Source organism: Pinus tabuliformis, chromosome Q (genome assembly GCF_031772625.1).
Source record: "Pinus tabuliformis cultivar Carrire ecotype Pingquan chromosome Q, CPIR1, whole genome shotgun sequence".
Lineage (NCBI taxonomy): Eukaryota > Viridiplantae > Streptophyta > Pinopsida > Pinales > Pinaceae > Pinus > Pinus tabuliformis.
The window spans coordinates 504,051,919-504,074,402 of record NC_142296.1 but is presented as its reverse complement, the minus strand read 5'-3'; the positions used below and the strand labels follow the sequence as shown (position 1 = coordinate 504,074,402).

General features: G+C 39.7%; 1 protein-coding gene across 8 annotated transcripts in view; it reads right to left on the bottom strand.

Moving 5' to 3' along the window:
* The window catches only part of MTACP3 (mitochondrial acyl carrier protein 3), a 95,209-nt gene extending 78,239 nt beyond the window's left edge, over window positions 1-16,970 (bottom strand). For 2 of the 8 annotated variants that reach the window (XM_089384769.1, XM_089384770.1), the window contains exon 1: window positions 16,248-16,448. In XM_089384769.1, the coding sequence (XP_089240895.1) occupies window positions 16,248-16,250 (3 nt within the window). In that variant the 5' untranslated portion in view covers window positions 16,251-16,448. Of the gene's footprint in view, window positions 1-16,247; window positions 16,449-16,724 lie in introns of those variants that run through there. The other 6 variants (XM_089384776.1, XM_089384774.1, XM_089384773.1 and 3 more) reach the window with 5 other exon arrangements.
* Window positions 16,971-22,484: the final 5,514 nt, after the last annotated feature.

The window sequence follows — 22,484 nt, the reverse complement described above, 5'->3', positions numbered from 1 at the left end:
AACGTCGAGTACTTAACCATTCAAAATTTCCATATTTCTTTTGAATCTTTGTTCACTTTCGACACCTTTCTAAACGGCGACTTGCCTTCCCACATAAACTACATAGAGCAAGATCAAAAGAATCAATGCAATATGGCCAACTCAGTGACAATGTTGACACTATTTAAGCACATCATCCAACTTAGCAACATCGAGTGTGTCATCCTTATTATCATCAACATCAACCTCATCCTCCTCTTCCTCATCATGATCCTCAAGGTCAGACCCTTCATCCAATTTATCATCATCAACTACATCAGCTTATTCCGCTTCACCAACAGCAAGTCCCTTCTAACCAACATTCACTGTATGCAACTCATTCTTTTTATATCCGAAGCCAAATTTGTTCCCCTTGAACTATAACTCTTCCCAAGGTCTGATAACTTTATCTTAATTCTCAAACTTATCCTTATCCTCATTATTTCCTTTATCCAATTCTCCATCTGCCTGTGTAGTGTCATTATCAAATTTCCTTGTATGATGCATCGCTAGAGGATGCTCAATTCCCTCATGGTCACTTTCAACGGTAGTTAACCCAAATAATGGATTATGTTGAAAAAGTATGGCTTTAGAATGCTGATGGTGAAGAAATTGCAATTCATCAACTAACAACTTGTTATAAATTTGAAGTAGAACAATCTTTTTATGCATGACATGCATACATGTAGCCACATGATATGGTGAAGTTTTATTGATTTGAATAGTTGATACTAGAGCAGTATTAATTTAAGTGTGTAGAAGAGTGAACAAGTCTTCAATACTCACTATCCCAATCCAAAGAAGTTCTTGAAGTACCAAAAACAACGTGTTGCAAAAATTGCCAAGTGTCACCACAATGTCACAATCAAAGACCAAAGTGTCACAATGTTAAATAGTGACCAATCATACAAAGACCATCATCACACTTGATCCCCCTATTCAATTTTAGGCCAAATCAAAAGGTTTCACATGCATTTTCACAATGCGGCACACTTTTAAAATTGCTTGAGCCTCAATACTTCATAAGAGCTTCTTGCAACCCCGCCCCAAAGTAAGACTCAAATACAACGATGGATTCATACAATCAACCTTCCAAAAGGATTCAAAATAACAATCCCAAAATATTGCAAAGCTTCAATGTCTTCAAGTGCAAAGTGTAATATTCCTTTGCTCGCCTCCTCAAGAGTATATTGTTTTATTCATGTGCTTGCCTTCTTTGTATGAGAGTGTTTTAATCCTTTTCTTTCTTGCTTGAAATTAGTTCCTTCTTTGCATGTGGTGGTTTGAATGTGTCTAGCAAAATTAGAAGAAGAAAATGCATCAACACAAACCAAGAGGCACCAATAGGACCATGTCACACATTACACAAAGTTTCCAAGACCCCCTTATTCAATTTCGGGCAGGCTTATGCCACAAAACAAAATCAATTTTATTAAGGGGCATTTTCTCCCTATAACCACACTCGGGAGAAAAAATAGAAATCCTTATAACATCAAGAAAACACCTTATAATTCCTTTACAAGTATAGATTAGATGATCCCCTTATAGCACCATTTTAAAAACAATTCCATTATAATTCCATTTATCAAAATATTCAATATAGCCTACTTATAATGTCTTTACAATGAACCTTATAACTCCTTTACAACCAAAATCCTGTATTGTTATCACCCTTTTTACAAAAGTTTGCAACCTTATGAATCATGTATAGAGAGATGTCTCTGAGATCTCTAGCCTCAGGTTCTCAACTACACACGACTAGGGCTCTTTCAGCGCGCAACTACGGCTAAGACTCTACACTACCTACCTTGGCGACTGCAACACTCTGCTGGCACTTTCTGTTATCCGTTTTTCTGGCACCTGGGGTTTCATCGACGCTTTTTCTGGCCATCTATCGATAGGCGCAAATTTTTTGCGAATCTCCTATCACTGTCTGTCGAGTGAGATGGAGGTTGACATGGTAGACTACACCAAGGATCCCTTTGAATCGGTGCCTATCTGAACAGTTTCCCCTCCACATCTCTTGGTCACCTCCTCTACCATCTCTCTGCAGCTTCCTTCGATGCCGACGAGTGACCCTAGGGTTTTCACGACTCCCGTTTTTTCACACCCTTGTGCTCCGGCACAAAATTTTGTTTGCATCACCGATCGGACACCCCCCATCATCCTTGCCAGCTTCTGGCTCAACGGATGCCTCCTTTTTCGTGTCATGTTCAAATTACTCTCCACCCTCATCAACCTCCCTACAATTCCTCGCCTCCTGCCTGGACCCATCCACATCATCTACCTCGCTAGATATCTCAGGTATAGCCTCCTCTGTGTAACCTTTCCCTTCATATTCCCTGCATTTGGGCCCTCAGAGTTTACTTCCACCAACTCCATCTACTCCCATCCCTCCACCTCTGGTTTCATGTCCTATTACCTCTGGGTATTTTGAAGGATCCTCTCTACCACAACCTGAATTGGGCGAGGGTACTAGGGCCTGTACAAGACAAGGCAGTGCCTCAGACCCCCCTGTTAATCCATCCACAGGGAAAGCGACTTGGATTGCTAAAAAATACAAGGGTATTAAGGCCGGGAGTAAGAAGATCTCATTGACATTCGGCGACGATTTACAGATGGGCGATGTTCTCGACACTGCTGATAGGGTACTGGTTGGACGGGTTCGGGGACGCTCCTACACAGTCGCCCGCCTCAGACTTTGGATCCTGGAGATTTGGGGTCAAGTGCTAGAAGATCTCCCCTCGATGGTGACATTATCGCGAGGATGGTTTGCCCTATGCTTCCAGCGCCCAGAATATATTCCCTGGGTATTATCCAAATACTGGCACATTGAGCTTGCTCCAGTTTTACTTAAGAGATGGAGCCCCTTATTTGACCCGAAACGTGAGCATCTGGGGGCTGGCCCAATATGGGTCCGTCTGCCTAGTCTTCCACTTCATTTATGGTCAGAGGACATATTTAAACGTATTGGGAATGCACTGGGGACTTATCTGGATTACGATAAATCATATATCGTCACAGGGAATATGGTTATGGCTCGAATCTTGGTTCATTTGGATACACGAGAAGGTTTGGAGGAAAACCTTCAAATTCAGTGGCAGAACACCTGTCGCATCCAGATCCTTGGATATTATCGTTCGATCATCTTTATGGTCGATATCATTTAGATAACGGAATCAATCAAATCCTACGGTCTGCAACCCTTCAACTAGCACGCAGATTATCAAGCTCTCAACCCTCGTAGTGGACCATGACGTAAGCATCCAATTTGTGATCGACGACTAATAATAATTGCGGGCCTTCAACCACGATCAAGGCACCCGTACACTCTCTACCCCCGCTGCGGTTACGAATCACCGTCGATCTACCAGATCTGTCGATCTGACTGTCCAGATCAATTCCTGTCTTTCACCTTCTGCAAGTACTTGGATTGAATCTCTGCCCTTCATTTCTTTTACTTATGTGGCACGACTTAATCTTCGTCGTCCATCGCCTTCAGCCTCGTTCTTTGATCTATAGATCCAACGACTCCTGTGCATCATTCCTCATTTCTTCGGCCTTCTCTTTACTTTGCTTTTATACGGTTCTTTCGATGTTCCTCCGTGTTTCCAGTTTTCTTCAGAGTTTTGGTCCTTCACTATTCTGAATCACGACTTCCTCCTGAGCTTAGCTCCACTCGCGCCTTTAGGCTTCCTTCACCTTCACTGATACATTAAAAACTTCCTCCTATACTTTCAATGTGTACAAAGTCGTAACGCCACTCTGTTACTCTTCTCTGTATTTCGCCTCTGATTCTACACATGCAACTTCTGTTACATAGAACTTTGTTAGGCCCCTATACTACTAGTGTAACCCCTTATTGTTATTAGTACAACCCACTTATTATATTGATGTACCCATGTAGTGCCCTTATTGTTACTAATGTGCCCCATAGAAGCCCACTATTGTTATTATTATGCCCTTACATTATTATTGTTATGTCGGCTTTGATTATGTTATGACCCCTTAGACTCCTATATATAGAAAGGAGGTCTTTTCATTTGTATCATCCAAGAATTGTTCATTTATGTAATGTAAAGGAAGTTGCCCCCTCGAAGAGGCTGAATTCTAAGGCGTTGATCTATCTTTTCTATCTTTTCTTGAGCTGGTTTCATAACATTTGGTATCAGAGCTTTGGATTCTAGGGTTTCGCTGCTCCAAACAGGTCATCGTGGCATTTTCGCTATAACTTTTTTTCTGTGACGTTTCAGAAGTTGCAAAAAAAACCCATTTGAGAAGCAATCGCGCTGAACCTTGGGTCCAAATTTCAGAGTGTTTCGTGCGACATTTTCGGAGATATGATCTGAGGAAGTTGGTCTTTTTGCAGACTCCTGAATTACATTCCAAACAGGTGACCTGGGGAAAATAGTCATAACTTTCTCTCTGAGCATTGGATTGAAATTTCGTAAGAAGGTACAGAAAGAGGACGGACTGTAGTTTCTTGTATATATTTTTCAGAGCCAAAGGTCGAAAAATTGACACGTGGCACTTCATACAAGTTCGCTCTTCTGGAAAGGTCTATAATCAGGTCATCTTGGGAGATTGTGCATAACTCTTTTTTGGAGAATCCAATTTGGATCAGACTGGTGGCATTGGAAAGAGGACACAGAGGGCTACTACAGGTAGCAATTTCAGAACTTAAATATCCGCAAGTACAGAGTTACAGTTGTTTCAATTTCGAGGTCCTAAAATCAAGAAAAAGCAAGATGAGGAAGTTTGATGGCAAGGATCCAGTAAATTGGATACTTCAGATGGAGCAATATTTTGATCTACATGGTGTACCACTGTTACAAAAGGTATGTATTGCATCTTCATATTTAGAACCGGATCAATTTTTATGGTATAAAGGGCTTTGTTCTCGTAAAAAACTTGTTACGTGGTCAATTCTCACGAAGGAAATGATAGCACAATATGAGGATACAAAGAACAACACCTTCTTTAGAGCAACACAACAACAATTGGAAAGAGTAAAAGGGCTTTGTGACATATTTGAAAGTAAAATTATGGCAACAAGGAAGTCTACCCCTCACAACTATAAAGATGGACATGTTGTTCCTCCTAGCCTTCCACAACCTACAAGGGTTACACCACAACAATTGGAAGAAAAAAAGAGAAAAAGGGCTTTGTTACAATTGTGATAGCAAATGCACTAAAGGTCATAAGTGTACTGAGAATAAATTATTTTACATATAGTATGAAGAGGAGGAAGAAAAGGATCAAGAAACATCAAAAGAAGAGGATATATGCCAGGACCCGACCTCAGAGAAAAAAGAAATGAATCAGAACATATCTTGTAAACTATTGGCAAGAATGACCACTCCTCAAACTCTCAAGATAGAAGGAAATATCAAGAAGAAAAAGGTGCAAGAAGTGAAAGATCACATCAAGAAAGAAGAAATGAATCCAACCATATCTTGTAATTCAATGGTCGGAATTATCACTCCTCAAACTAGCAAGACAGAAGGACATATCAAGAAGAAAAATGTTCAAGAAGTGAAAGATCACACCGAGCGTCAAGAAATGAATCCGACCATATCTTGTAAAGGATTGGAAGAAATTACCACTCCTCAAACTCTAAAGATAGAAGGACATATCAAGAAGAAAAAGGTTCAAGCAGTGAAAGATCACATCGAGCATCAACAACAAGTTCTCCAACTTTTAAAGGATAGCGCCACTTCGGTGCAAAATCAAATGAAACAACAGGTAGATCAACATCATAGTGAAAAATGTTCTGATGTAGGCGATTGGGTATTTTTACTGCTACATCTAAAGCAAGCTATTTATGAGAAAGAAATGTTGGCAATACTACATGCACTTAAAAAATGGCGACCTTACCGAATGGGAAGACTCTTCAAGGATGAGGATGTGGAAGCATTGTTTTGTGTTATTTCTATTATCCAACCAGATTGGATAAACAAAGCAAGGGATGAATGGAAGAAGGACAAAGAAGTATGGCCACTTATTCAAAAGTTGCAAAAGGTACCAATTCAAACAATATTGCCAGATATTGAAAAGGAAGGAAAAATCATATTGGAACCTAGAGCAGTCACAGAAACAAGAACCCGACAGCTACGAAATCGATCAATTTCAGAGTATCTCATCAAGTGGAAGAACTTACCCGCTGAAGATTCCACATGGGAGGACAAGAATTTTATACAGAAGCATCAAGAACTACTCAAGCGTTGAGGACAACACTTTTTGAAGGAGAGGGGCATGTTAGGCCCCTATACTACTAGTGTAACCCCTTATTGTTATTAGTACAACCCACTTATTATATTGATGTACCCATGTAGTGCCCATATTGTTACTAATGTGCCCCATAGAAGCCCACTATTATTATTATTGTGCCCTTACATTATTATTGTTATGTCGGCTCTGATTATGTTATGACCCCTTAGACTCCTATATATAGAAAGGAGGTCTTTTCATTTGTATCATCCAAGAATTGTTCATTTATATAATGTAAAGGAGGTTGCCCCCTCGAAGAGGCTGAATTCTAAGGCGTTGATCTATCTTTTCTTGAGCTGGTTTCATAATAAACTTACTTCTATTTCACACACAGGTTACAATTAAATTACTCCATACACACACATACACTCAGAATTGAGTTGTTTCTATTAATAAATAGGTATTTACACAGTTTCTTCTCTCAGGCCTGATTTCCAATATCAGTGGCCTCTGTTTCACAATCTGCCCGTAGGCTTACAATCAAACCTCTAACTACTAACTTGACTTGCCTAACTAGCTAACCAACCCCTAACTATGCCTTTTAGGCTTACATTTATACAAAAGGGATTCTACAACCAATTCCTGGTTTAGATCCATAGTCTTCTCAACAAAATCATAAAATCTCTTCCTTATCTCTAAGGATCCTCTCTAATCCACAAAATCATGAATTAGCTCCTAATCTAAGATTTACAATTAATTCTCAAATCTCTCAATCTCTCAACTATCATGATTCTCTCATGTTCTCCTATACTTGAGAATATTTACTAATATGCCTCACTATACTTAATTAAATCCCTATTCTAGCTTTTCTCATTAAAATTACTCGAAACCTTAGTAATTACATTAATTCAAAACATAGGAAACCAATTTCCTTGAAAATACAAGACCCCCTATGTCTACTAAAATACAATGATATTATTGAGTTGAATGCTCCTGCATCATTCATCATGACAAAACATCTTAAAACTCCAGCGTGTGCAAACACATAGTTGTGCTTAACTAGAATGTACTCATGTAACAAAACAAAGTAAAAACATTCAGTGAAAATAACATAAAAGTAATTGAAATGCCAAAGTTGGCATGATCTGGAGGATCTTCAAGAGCGGTGAGACGATGCGTCTATTGTGGAGTGTGTTGTGCCCATGGATCAACAACTTGGACGAATAAACTATTCACACCGTTGCCATAAGATTGGAGGAGGGTGAGGAGCATAGCTAAACCGTTTGTAGCTAATCTTCAAATCAATTATACTCGAGTAGTCCAACCTGCGATGAAAGAGACTTATAACCATCCCGAGTAATTGAAACTCTCTCTTTAAGAAATTCACCACCGTTTTACCCTTAAGAGTGGCAGTTTTCTCGTGGGATGAACCTGCCCTGCTTTTAGCTTCTATCATTTTCTGATTGTACTGTTCTTGAGGTAGCAACTCCCCACGAGGTCCCCAGCAGTTAGGTAGCCCAGCCTGCATGATTTTGTCAAACTCTTCGTTGAAAGAGGCCACTTCCTTTTGTACCTTGACGAGGCTTTGTTCTGCTAGCTTTGGCTTCTTCTTTCAAAACCACTTTGGAGATCTCCATCACAGCACTGACCCTGTCCACTACGTCCATAGGTCTCAACTCCTTGGTTGGCCTTTCATTCACGAAATGAATAAACCTCTAGGCAATCTGGGAGCTCTTTATACTTATCTCTTTGGTGTTCACGATTGATGATTCATACTCCCTACTAGTGACCCTTTGCTCATGTATTAAAGTCACATATTCCCAACTGAGATTCATTTCCTCAATAATCTCATCCCACACCAATTGCCTAGCTTCAAGGAGAGACATATTTCCCTTCAATTTGGCCTTTAGCTCATTTATCTCCTGTGTTGCAGCCTGTAGGTTCTTATTAGCATGTTCAGCATTGGTAACTACGACTTGCAATTGTTTTTCCTTCTAAGCTAACTTAGCATTTGCAGTATCTAAGTCCCTTTGTGTCTTCTTCAGTTCACTTTCAGAAAGTTGAATCTCAGTCAAGGCCTGGGTGAGGTGCTCAGTGGGGTTCTGAGGGTCTTCAGGCACTGCTATCACACATACATGAGTGTCGATCTTCTTCTGCAATTCGGCCACCGTTTGTTCTAGAGCCAATACTTCATCTCTTCTATTAGTCAACTCCTTCATCAGTTTATCTTTCTCTATCTTGACCTGTGTCAGCTCCTTTGTCTAGACATGTTCACTGCCAGGCATCTTTAGCCTATGCCTTAATTCCTGTTAATTTTAGATAACAATGGTATGTTCTATGCTCAAGAGCAATTTACTTCAATTTTTCTTATTAGCCCAATATCAATTTCCAGATTAGCAATCACATTAAGATGATATTAAATGCAGATAGAACATATATAAAAAGCAAAAGACAAGCCAAGACAAAAGGACACAAGATGTGGCGCATGCTAGGGACAAACCCCAATGTGGGGAAACCCTTTGATCAATTCTTCTTATTATTCTTCAAAAGTTCAGCAAAGAGAGAGAGTACAATATACAAAATTCACTTGCCCAATCACATTCAAATTTGTCCAGTCAAATTGCAGTCAATAGGATGCCCTAACCAAAAAGTCAACACTGGTCAGCTTAGCAGAATTACAACTCCAAATCAGTTCGGTCAAACGCAGTCAATTCAGCCTCCAAGGAAAATCTGAATTAGCCCAAAACAGTCCAAAAAAAGTCGGTCAAACTTGGTCAACACAAAGTCAAACATGTGGTCAACGCTGGTCAAACAACCCAGAAAACCTCGAAATTTGTGCCAAGTGCGGCCTACCCAAACAGAATTTCTCCCAAGAAAAATGCAGTCAAACAAAGTCAACTGTTGCCCGATCAACGCTGGTCAAACTTGTTGCAACTTGGTCAACGCATAAAACAAAAAAGTACAGTCAGTCCTTCGCATGTGTGGAGGAGAGAAGCTGCCCAGAAATTCGTATGGCCTAATCAGATCAGGAGAGAGAGAGATATGTGAGTGATGATGAGTGTCCAAATGAGGTAGATGCTCCTATTTATATGCAACGTTGAGGATGAAAAGACATGACTTTTGGACTTCTAAGCCTACATTAGTTTGTTGGCCGACCTTAACAATTTGTCCATAGAAGAAATAAATTCATAATTCCATTTGTACATGTCACAATGAGATGATCTCTAGATCAATTCTACATCTCTCGAGAAAAGGAATCCAATAAAAATATCAGTGGCATCATATGAGTTGTCCAAGGTGGAGTTTGGCCCTAGTTGCCAAATTTAACACTCCCTCTCAACTAGGGAGAACTCCACTTGCCAAATCATCTGTCAGTCTATACCATCTCTGACATCCCTGTTATACTCTGTTGCTCTTCTCTGCTCTGCTGAACCATGAAGAAATAATGAAGAAGAAATGATCAAGAGTGTGTCATATCACTCTCCACTGACCCGAAGTCAGTCTCCAATGATCGAGAGTGTATCATACCATTCTCCACTGACCCCAAGTCAGTCTCCATTGATCCCAGATCAAATATCAAACATCCTAGCATAAGGAGTATGGTAGTACATGATGCGTCCATCAGTAGTACTATGGTCCCTATCCTCATTTCCCTACTCGTTGGCTAGATGAGAGGTACTTCCCATGAGTCCTGAACTACATGGGTAAGATGTATCGGCAAGAGAAGGTGAACCACTCATCCTGCTCATATGCAATAGGAGAAGGTGAACCACTCATCCTATGCATATATCAACCATCATGGGGTATCACAGGGTAAGGTGAACCACTCATCCTATGCATATATCAACCATCATGGGGTATCACAGGGTAAGGTGAACCACTCACCCTATACACAGCGCACCACTAGGGGAAGGTGAACCACTCACCCTATGGTCGTTCATCGCTCCAGAAAGTACTCCAAGCCCCCGGGAGCTCCCAGAGCTCAATATCCAACTCAAACGGGATCCTCATAAGAGGGTCTCTCCACGACTCCAAGTCGTTCACGGAAGGTTAAGAATTTGACCTTCCCCAAGGGCTTCATAAGAATATCTATGACCTGATCATCAATCCTAATGTGATGGAGTCTTATTGCTCCCCGTTGCACCATATCTTAGATAAAGTGGTACCTGATATCAATATGCTTAGAGCGGTCATGAAACACAGGATTCTCAGAAAGACAAATCCCACTTTGGTTGTCACAGAAGATCACGGTGGTATCCAGCACATGTCCAAACAGCTCACCAAAGAGCTTCCTCAACCAAACAGCTTCACAAGAGGCCATAGTAGCAGCAATATATTCGGCCTCGACAGTGCTCAAAACAACCGATTTTCGCTTCCTACTCATCAAGGATATTGAAGAAGAACCTAGAGAGAAGCAACATCCCGATGTGCTCTTACGATCCACCACACTACCAGCCCATTCAGCATCAGAATAACCATAGAGCCTCACATTCTCGACAGTGTATCTCAGTCATAGGTGATTGTGCCCCAAAGATATCTCAAGAGATTCTTGACAGCAATCCAATGTATGTGATGAGGCTCGACCACAAACTGACTTTACGTATTCACTGCAAAGCATATGTTCGGACAGGAGTTCACCAAGAACATCAGGGCCCCCACGAGTTGACGATACTCAGAAGGATTTCCCAAATCGCGCCCAACGGCACTTCCGCATAACTTCTTCAAGTTAAGTTCCATCGAATTCGTCACGAACTTACAATCCACCATCCCAAATCTTTTAAGTAGCTTCACAATGTATTTTCTTTGAGAAAGGAAAATCTCACCTGGCTTTTGCCAAACCTCCAATCCTTGGAAATAATGCATCAGTCCTAGGTCCTTCATCTCGAACTCGGAAGCCAACTCCCTCTTACATTGATGAATAAGAGGGTTTGCACCTGTCAAAAAGAGATTATCCACATAAAGTACCAAGCTGAGAGGTCTATCATTCTCAACCTTAAAGTAAAGGTTCAAATCTGCTTCACTTCTTGTAAAACCCAACTTCATCAGATAGTTGTCGAACCTCTCATACCAAGCTCGAGGAGCTTGCTTCAACCCATAGAGGGCTTTCTTCAACCTGCATACATGTGTCTTACAATCTTGAACTTCGAACCCTCAGGTTGTTCTACATAGACTTCCTCCTTAATTGAACCATGCAAGAAGGCGATTTTGACATCCATCTGGTGTAGGTTCCATCCTTGCGAGGCAGCACGGGCTATGATCAAACTGATGGTGGTATATCGAGCAACTAGTGCAAATATCTCATCATAGTCCACAACTTCCTTTTGAGAGAAGCCTCGGGCAACAAACCTAGCCTTGAACTTTTCAGCACTTCCATCAACTCTATGCTTGATCATGTAAAGCCATTTCGAGGTGACAACGAATTTGTCCTTGAGGCTAGGGACCACATCCTATACATCATTATTCATAATCAACTCATACTCTTCGTTCATAGCATCCTTCCAAACTTGGTGCTTCACAGCTTCTTAGAATGTGCAAGGCTCAGATTGAACAATGATGCTCATGGCAACTAAGTACCCTTAGTACCTATTTGGCTTCTTACATTCGCAAAAGGTTCCCCTAGGAGCAATATGATTCTCAGCATCTTCGAGAGTTTCCCTAAGCCATGAGAGTCTCCTTTTTTAGGAGGAGGGCTCATGAGAAGGTGGATCAATGGGATCCATTGGTCCTTCAACATGGGGCATCAACTCATCCTGCGATTCTCCCTACTTTCATGTATCTGCTTCTTTGTCCTTCCTTGGAATAGGAAGGTTACTAATCTTCCCAAGGACATCATCTTCATCGAAGGGGACATCATGACTTATCTCCACTTCTCTTTGACCAGACACATAGATTCTATATGCCTTTGAAGTTTCACTGTAGCCCACAAATGTTCCTTTCTTCCCAGTTGCATCCAATCTGCTTCTCTTTTCTTTCGGCACATGAAAATACACAGGGCTACCAAAAATTCTAAAGTGAGAAACATCAGGTTTCTTACCGGTGAAAACTTCTTCAAGAGTTTTGGAGTCCAACGCTTGATGAGGGCATTTATTTTGAACATACACAGCAATGTTGGCAGCTTCAGCCCATAGAAACTTCGAAAGACTTTGATCACGAAGCATGGCATGAGTGGCTTCTATAATAAAACGATTCTTCCTTTCAGCAACACCATTTTGCTCAGGGGCATATGCAGTCGTAGTCTCCCTCTTAATGTCAGCTTCTCTACAATAGTCATTGAACTCATTTGATTCATATTCGGTTCCATTATCAGTCCTCAATATTTTGATCTTCTTCCCGATTTGATTTTCGACCAAGGCTTTGAAAGAACGAAACCATGAGAATACTTTGTCCTCCTTCTTCAAGAAATATATCCAGGTTTTGCGAGAGAAATCATCCACAAAGATAGCATAACACAAATATCCACCCAAAGATGTCACAGGCAACATACCAAATAGATCAGAATGAACCAATTGCAAAATGTCAATAGTCTTGCTATCACTTGAGGGGAATGGGCCCCTTGTATGTTTTCCTTCGGCACATCCCTGACAAACACCTTCATGTTCTACTTTAAATTCGAGCATACCTGTCACCATCTTCCTTGCATCGGGTAGAGCCTTATAATGTAGATGAGCAAACCTCTGGTGCCATAATTCGGATTGAAGAGATGTGTCACAAGACAGCTCCCAGTGGACTTCCTCCAACTTGATATAGGCTATCAACCCTGAATCCAAGAGTAAATGCTTCTTTGAAATTCCTTTTCCAAACATGTACCTTTCCATCGATGAATGCCACCTTGAATCCTTTGTCTTCCATCGCCGAGATAGATACCAGGTTCTTCTTTAGATCGGGTACACAGAGTACTTCTTGTAGATGAATGGCGCTACCTTGATTTCACTGAAAAGTAACATTTCCAACTCCTTTCACGGGATAGGTGGCATTGTCTCCAAGAATAATCTCCAAATTTGTATCATTTTCTATCAGATTTGAAAGAGTTTCCTTATATCCAATAATGTGCCTTGAGGTACCACTATCAATCAACCAATTTCCCAAGGTATCCGGAGGAGAGGCAGTAAAGAGGGCAGATATAAGATAAAATTATTATTGCTTGTTATCTACAACATTAGATTCATCATACCTCGAGTTTCTTGATCTTTTGGGAGGTCGACCATTTCCATGTTGAGTAGCAGGAGCATTCCTTTTTCCTTTGTTGTTGAATCTGCCATTCCTTTGATTGTTGTTACCCCTGAAATTGTTGTGGATGTGGTTATCATCATCGTGAAGTGTATCCCTTCTATTAAGACACTCCCTAGCATAGTGGCCAAACCTATTACAAATGAAGCATCTTCCCTACCTTCCATCTTTGAATCCCAGTCTTCCTTGACATTGCTTCTTTGAACTTGCATTGTTCTTTTTAGCATGAGCGGAGAACGCAGTAAGATCATTCCTATTTGAAGGCATGTCTCTCTCCATCATCCTTGTTTCTTCTTGAGTACATCTAGTCAACAATTCATCAAAACCTGGAATCCGGTCATTGTTGAGGTTAGTAGTGTTGAACACATGCCATTCACGAGGGAGACAACCAAGGACAATGAGAGTAAGCTCTCTATCAGCAATAACTTCTCCAATTGAAAGAAGATCACTTTTTATCTTGGTAATCCTCATGAGTAAGATTGGATATCTTCACCTCTTCCCTTCTCTATGTCCTTCAACTTGTTTTTGAGGAAGAGAAATTGGTTTGCATTTCTAACTTTGAACATGCCAACCAATCTGTCATACATCTCCTTAGATGTGTTCAAATCGGAGATGTATGCAAGCAAATGCTTGTTAATAAAATCCATGATGATCTTCTTTGCTTTGACTTCACCTTTCTTGTACTTTGTTTTAACGGCAGCCGGTGCATTTGAAGGAGGTTCAATAATCTTTCCCTGCACATAGTCCATAACATCCTGCTCTTCCAAAATCAAACCAAGAGACATCTTCCATGCATGATAATCAAACTTATCATTGAGCTTGTCATCAGGTTTGAAGTAGGATATGGAGGCCATTGAATCTTGTCCTTGTCCAACCAATCTCAGTGATTACTCTTCTCAATGATTGCTCTTTTCACTCTTGCTTGGGCTTTGTCTTCACCTCAACTCTGATACCATGTTAATTTTAGATAACAATGGTATGTTCTATGCTTAAGAGCAATTTACTTCAATTTTTCTTATTAGCCCCATATCAATTTCCAGATTAGAAATCACATTAACATGATAGTAAATGCAGATAGAACATATATAAAAAGCAGAAGACAAGCCAAGACAAGAGGACACAAGATGTGGCGCATGCCAGGGACAAACCCCAACGTGGAGAAATTGTTTGATCAATTCTTCTTATTATTTTTCAAAAGTTCAACAAAGAGAGAGAGTACAATATACAAAATTCACTTGCCCAATCACAATCAAATCTGTCCAGTCAAACTGCAGTAAACAAGATGCCCTAACCAGAAAGTCAATGCTGGTCAACTTAGCAGAATTACACTTCTAAATCAGCTTGGTAAAACCTAGTCAATTCGGCCTCCAAGGGCAGTCTGAATTAGCCCAAAACAGTCTAGAAAAAGTAGGTCAAAGTTGGTCAACGCAAAGTCAAACCTGCAATCAACACTGGTCAAATAGCCCAAAAAACCTTGAAATTTGTGCCAAGAAATGCGGCTTGCCCAAACAGAATTTCTCCCAAGAAAAACACAGTCAAACAAGGTCAACAGTTGCCCGGTCAACCTTGGTCAAACTTGTTGCAACTTGGTCAACGCAGAAAATAGAGAAGTACAGTCAACCCTTCACATGTGTGGAGAGAAGCTGCCCAGAAATCTGTGCAACCCAATCAGATGAGGAGAGAGAGATATGTGAGTGATAATGAGTGTCCAAATGAGGTAGATGCTCCTTCTATTTATATGCAATGTTGAGGATAAAAAAACATCACTTTTGAGCTTCTGAGCATACATTAGTTTGCTGGCCGACCTTGACAATTTGTCCATAGAAGAAATAAATTCATAATTCCATTTGTACATCAGAAAGAATGAAATGATCTTTAGATCAATCCTACACCTCTTGGAAAGAAGTATCAAATTAAAATATCAGTTGCATCATATGAGTTGTCCAAAGTGAAGTTTGGCCCTAGTTGCCAAATTTAATAATTCCTTATTTTCTTTCTAAGTTGATTGGAGAATGGCTTCCACAGTTGTTTTGTCATCTTGTCATGTGGGTTTACACCCAATCTAATTATCAACTCTTTCTATGATTCCTTCTGTATATAAAGCTCTGGAGTTGGCCTTCTCCATTTTTACTCTATTGGAGACTTTTTCTATAAATGTCTCAGCTTTACTGATGGTCATGAGGTTCTTACCCAGATCGTTATATAACATCTCCCCTACCTGCTTATGTAAGTTGACCTCCCCTACCTGCTTATGTAAGTTGACCTTATCTGACAAAGGGACGCTGGTTAAGTTCAGAGAGACATCCAGGGTTTTGAATTGGGATCCTGTAGACAAAGACTGTACTGATGGATGTTACAGTGAAATTCTCATCTCATCCCTTTCTAGGTCCATAGCAGTCAGCAATCGAGTGTGACGAGGTGTTGATTGGGAAGCCATCACTCTCTGCTTCCTCTCCGCTTCCCTTTCTCCCGACCAACCCTATGCCGCCACGTACCTTTCCTCTGATCCCTATGAAAGGTCTGAATTGACTCAAGAATGTGATTATCAGCGAACTCTGAACTAGTATATGTGAACCTCCCCTAGAGAATAGTGAGCAGACTTTACAAATAACCTAATAGGATGTACAGATTTGCAATTTATGTGATCAAAACCAGGTTGACGAAGACGAACGAGCAACAATACAATACCCAGCTTGCATTGAGAACATGCAATCCAAAAAATAACAATAAACAGAGTAATTAACTTTAGATAGTTACATTGAATTAATAATATACTGACATAGATCCTATACCATAGAGCAACACCTTTGAAAGTGTGGTAGTCAACCATTAGCGCCAGAATTTACAATAAAGATCATACAGTCCAACGTAGCAGAATGAGAGATACATGAAATCAGATGCAATGAGGTGTCGCTCTGGATGTTGTTTTTGGTTCTCTGCATACACAGAATGATGAACAGATAAACCCTAGCACTGCTAAAACCCTGAGAAGGCCAAAACCTTGCGAAGCAAACCCCGCAGCGTACTTGACTGTCACAATAAGATAAGGCCCAACACCATAATACTAGCGACAAGAAGCACGCATTGATTCGCGGGTTACAATATCGTCGGCCCTTTCAGAGCTGGTTCAAATAAGTACGGACTCAAGATATTGTATGTGCACTATCATCGCAGCTTTGATGTATTGCAATTTATAATCTGAAGAAAGTCCTTAGGAACTTGGGAAAAAAACAATAAAATCCAGAGGAAAGATGAGATTGACAGCTTACTATCTTATGAAATCTCCCAGAGGAAAGTTGAGATTGACAGCTTACTATCTTATGAAATCTCCCGTGTGCTTGCAGGAGTCTTCAGGCTGCCACGTCCAATTTCCTGGTGGTTTTCATTTTGAACGCAAAAAGACAGTAGAAGATGCTGTACTAAAATGCCCCGTTTTCGACCTATGAAATCGTGCCAAATATAACATAGAAATTTACCCAAACCAAAAAGTTGTTTCCTCCTCAACAATGGGTTGATAGAGAACGGGTTTGGTACAGTTTGTGTAGTTGTCTATGGATACGAAGAACCTTATGTTTATTGTATAATTTAAGTAATTCATTTACGGGATAAAGGAAGAAAGTATATATATTTCATAACTTAATTATTTGAGGATGTCACGAGGATGTCACGGCAGGAAGGAAAAAGGCATACTTATAATTAATTTGTAATGATATTATTAAGAGAGTATGGTTATGTTAGGTTAATTAAATACTTTGATGGGGCAAATTATATAAAAATAAAAATTAAATTAAATTAAAAATAATATTTTATATATGATTAGGTTAAATTATATAATATATATTATTTTAATTCTGGATTTATCAAGTATTTCGAGGGATCAAATATTTTTGATGTGTAATTTTTTTTTAAGTTTTTTTCTCGAAAAAGAGGTTTACACTTTGAGGGATTTGATACCTCTCGATGCTTGATAGATCCAGAGTTAAGATGAACTACATTGGTTTCATTAAGATAATGGTGATGATATGTTGAGATTTATATACACTCTCACATGAGCTTTCAAAATCAATATGGGATAATACATAAGAGGAGCGTAGGTTTTAGATTCATAAAAGTTATTATGAGATATTCATATATTATTATTGTTTCATATAAATGCAACCACACAATATAGAGGAGGGGAAAGTCGAGTAAGAAAGCTAACTTCAATCAACCATTATGTTAATATGAGGCACTACTCCCTTAAGGTTGCCCCCATTTTATTAATGTGGAAGTCCTTATGCCACTAACTAATAAGATGGAAGAAAGGGAATGAGAATGGAGGTCTGCGGTAGGGTTTCTAAGCTCTGTGAACTTTGTGCCTCCAAGGGTTTCAAGTTTGTAAGAGAATGCATGGTTGTTTTATGGCATAGATCCAATCATTTGTTGGAATTTTTGTTAAGCGGATTATTTTCAAAAGCATATTTGTTTTATTACTTCAAATATCTGGCAAAAACCAATCCAATATGTCCATATCTGTGCTTCCTTCCTTTTTCTAGAGCAAGTTCAGTTGAACTCAATGACGTCAGCCCTTAAAAGACTTTTGTTTTCAAGATCAGAGGAGTCATGGCTCTTATAGGCGTTGTCCTTGTAGGGTTCACTTCCATGATGGATCCTAGTTCCAAGTGCCCAAATTTGTCTGTCTTTGGTGGTTTAATTGCACCCTGGGGCATAAAAAATTTAAAAGAGTTTGTTAATGAATTCTCATGTACTATTTGCCTTGTCTGCACAAGGCAATATGCAGTTGCATCGCCTCAAATACATTTTATGCGGATCTATAGATTTCTCTTATCATTCGTCGGTTGGAGACATCGATCTAGGGTTGGAGGATCTAAAGGTGGGGAATCTGAAGTTTAAATCGCTCTATCAATCAAATCTGGCAAAGAAAGTTGAGTTTCAATTTTTTGTGAAAACCCTTGTTGGGAAATTGGTCCCTATAAGGGTTTGGGTTAGAGATATGGTGCAAGATCTGAAACAAAAGGTCCAAGAAAAGCTAGGACTTACGACAAAGCTCCAAAGTTTGTTTTTTCAGGGAAATCAATGCAAGATGTCACCCAGTTGCAAGAATATGGCATTGAAAGAGACTCCTCCATAAGGTTACATGGAGGATGTCCTGGATCCAGTAACTCTAAGGGACCCATGTTGTTTAAGGATGCATTAAAAAAAAAGTTGAAATGCAAAAGAAATCTTAATCAAATCACCAATATCCTAGACCCTATATTGTGGAACAAATGAATCAGGTACCAGCTATGACAGTAAACCTTCCTGAGGTTAATGATCCTTCCTGTGATTTTCGTTCATGATTAGTTATATGTAGATTCAATGGATTATGGCCCAAGTCGAAGGATCTTCATCAATTTCTCCAACTAAATTGCAAACTATGATATTCATTTATGTTACGTAGGTTTTTCTGTTGTAAAATTTGATATATTGAAGGATATGGATTATGCCTTAAAAGAGGGTCCATGGTTTTGGGGTAGTGCAAGCCTCTTTATGACCCCATGGTTCCCTAGTTTTGATGTTAATACCATGGTGGTATCCAAAATGTCAGTTTGGGTTAGATTACATAATCTCCCTCTCCATTTGTGGCATCATAGAGTTTTAAAAGGAATTGGAAATACTTTGGCGAAGTTTGTAAAGTCAAATTTGGATAGAGCCATCCAAGGAATTTTTACTTTTGCCAGGATTTGTGTAAAGGTAGACCATAGTAAAGGTTTACCCGATCATATACTCTTCATTCATAACAACATTCAGTGGTCCAAGCCTCTAGATTTTGAAAACACAATATTTAGATGTCATATTTGTCTTTAAACAAGACACTTACAAAATATGTGTCCTCGGGCAAAGAAAGAGCCCAAAAAAAAAAAAAACAGACCCAAAGGTAAAGGGGTGGAAATTCTCAGATCAACATCTCTCTAAAGAAAAGGAGGAAGAAAATATAGAGAATTTTACAAGTATTGGTGAACAGAATCCACAAGAAATATTAGTAGAAGGAGGAGTTGAGAACGCAGGAATGATGGCTTAGAGCTCGACCATTAATAAAGCAACAGAAACTATGGTTCAACAACAGTCGAATGAGAATACTTCCCATGAAAAGGAGGCAGAAGGAATCAAAGAATCCATGCTCTAGAGAGTTCGGATTTGGATAAAGAAGTCTTTGTGGACGTGGAAGAGAATTAGATGGCTATTATAATTGTCACTCCCAATCATAGTGGTTAGCGAAAAATGGAGAAAAAGAAGGGCAGAAAATGGTAGCTAAGTACTTTCATACTTAGTTCCCAAGTGTATTTTTTATTTCTTGTTTTTGTCTTTCATATTTTTTCTTGGGCACTAGTCATTGATTGGTATAATCGAATGCTTTTTAGCATCTGCAAAATGTAATTTTGTTCTTTGAATAAAATTGTGATTTTTCCTTGGGGAAAAAAACTAAGCAATAAGATAGCTTGCAATATCATAAAGAACTACATATTTTGAAGAAGGAAAACGGGAGTATTAATGTGGAACAAACTCTCAATATAAATCTGTTGAAAATGGCAACAAGAAATGCTAAAAATACCATTGCTATAAATAGCATTTCAAGATAGATTCCAATTTTAATTAGTCCTTGAATTAAAATTGAGAATTAAAATTCGAATTTGGTCTTAGCAGTTGTTTGAAAAATAATTAATTAATTCATCTTGAGTTAATTAGTTAGAGAAAATCAAACATGAAGTCTATTTGAAGACATGCAACAGTTATCCCTTTGATTGAGGAAGTTATCCCTTAATTAAGGAGATAAGGATGAGTTGTACTTTGAGTTGTAATTAGTTAGCTCAGTTAACTGAGTTAAGTCCAATTAGATTAGTTCCAACAGTTTGTGGAACTGATTGTGAGTTCAGTTAGTCAATGCATGCATGCATGCAACTAGTGTACTTCAAATAACTGAATATTCTCTCATAAATAACTCATGCATGTCAGTTCAGACAGAGACCCAGTTGAGGTCAAAAGGAAGGGACATTGTACTCTTAGTTGTAGGAATTTTCCTATATAGGAAACTCATCCATGCAAAAGGAATTATCTCCTTCAGGATTGTGTAGTTATTTCAAAGGTTAGTGAGCAGTGTGTGAGGTAATTCACACAAGTGGTAGCCAGAGGACCCAGGAGAAATTGCGCAAGGAAATAGGAGGCTTGGAGGACTGAAGGAAGGCATATGTGTTGTCTCTTCTGTCTATGAGCAGTAGTGAGGGATTGTACTGAGAGCTGGATATCTTGAGAGATAAAGCATTGTGTAATCCTGAGATATTTCCACTTGTATGATAATATAGATAGCGGGGTTTTTAGTTGAAGCTTGCCCCAGAGTATTCTTCAATGTTCATGTGTGATTGATTTCTCATTCTCTATTATATGTGTTCTAATTGATCTTGCTCAAAATCGATTAAGCTTCCGCAAGTTTGTCGTAGAAGTAGATCTAGTATTTTGCTTTAGTATATTGCATTATCAGGGGATCTACAGTGGGAATTTCTACATGGTATCAGAGCAAGGGTGATCAAAGCGAAGAGCAGTATACAAAGAAGGGAGAAGTTCGAAGTTTAAAGTTCCTGATTATAGAATTCGAATTCTTATCACATCTCAAATTTCACCAATGGTGTTCAACAGTTGAGACTCGAGTATGCCCTTGATGGCAACTCAAATTACATAGCCTGGAAGGATCGCATGGAAGCAGTATTAGAGGACAACAGTTTGAAGGAATTCATTGGTCAAGAAGTCCCCAAGCCAACAACTGCTAATGCCTAAAAATTGGTGGAATGGAAGAAATGTGTGGCGAGAGCGAGGAGGATTCTTCTGGAGGGAGTTCAAGACCATATTATCTCAAGTCTCCATGGGAAGGAGACACCATTTTCAATGTGGAAGACATTGAAGGATCTATATCACAACAACAACGACCAGAGGAAGCTGGCGCTAAAAGACAAGCTTCGAAAAATCAAGTGTGAAAAGGGCAACACAATCTCTACATATCTGAACAAGCTCACCACCTGTAGGGATGAGCTTGGAAGTGTAGGAATCACGACAGTCGATGATGACATGGTGAGTCTTGCTCTCCTTGGTCTTCCTAAGAGCTGGCATAGCTACCAAGACTCAATAAATGGAAGAGAGAAACTACCAGATTGGGAACGACTGTGGTCAGATCTTATGCAAGAGGAGATTAGAAGAAGCACCAGAGATGGTTCTTCATCCAAGGAGGATGAAGAAAATTGCGCCTTAGCGAGTAAGGCAAAGAAAGGGAAGGAGAAGGATTCTCATCCCAAATCAAGTTCTTCTCATGGTGGGAAGAAGATTGACAAATCTAAAGTGCGATTCTTTAATTGTCATGAGGTGGGCCATTATTCAACTAATTGTCCATTGAAGAAATCCAAGAAGGGATCCAAGGAAGGATCTGAAGGTGAGGCATTGGCCTCTCAGTTCGAATTGGATTTTACCCTCATCACATGCATGGTTTCATCGATGATGGGTTGTGGTTGGTTTCTTGACAGTGGAGCCTCATTCCACATGACCGATGATAAGAATCTGTTCAGTACCTTGGAGGAGAAAGACCTCAAGATACTCATAGCGATGGGTAATGATGAAAAGTATAGTGTTTCAGGTGTGGGCACGGTTTCTTTTCAGAGGGAGCATGGATCTCGCATTACCTTGACAGATGTGAAGTATGTGCCAGGGCTGAAGAAGAACTTGGTATCGATTGTGATGCTGGAAGACAAAGGCTATGATGTAGTCTTCAGTAAGGGAAAGGTTTTCCTTAGACACATCACCACGAGACAAGTGAAGCAGATCGGTTCACGAGTCAAGAACCTATATGCTCTTGAGGTTCAAGATGCATGCAAAGCCTTGAGGAGCAAGGCAACTGTTGGAGACTTGGTGGTTGAGAGGGAGAGTACATTACCTCTCAACATGCAGCGCCAGAAGAAGTCTCAGACAATTGTGGAGGAGCCACAATTGGTGAAGCAGCTTCAGGAGGT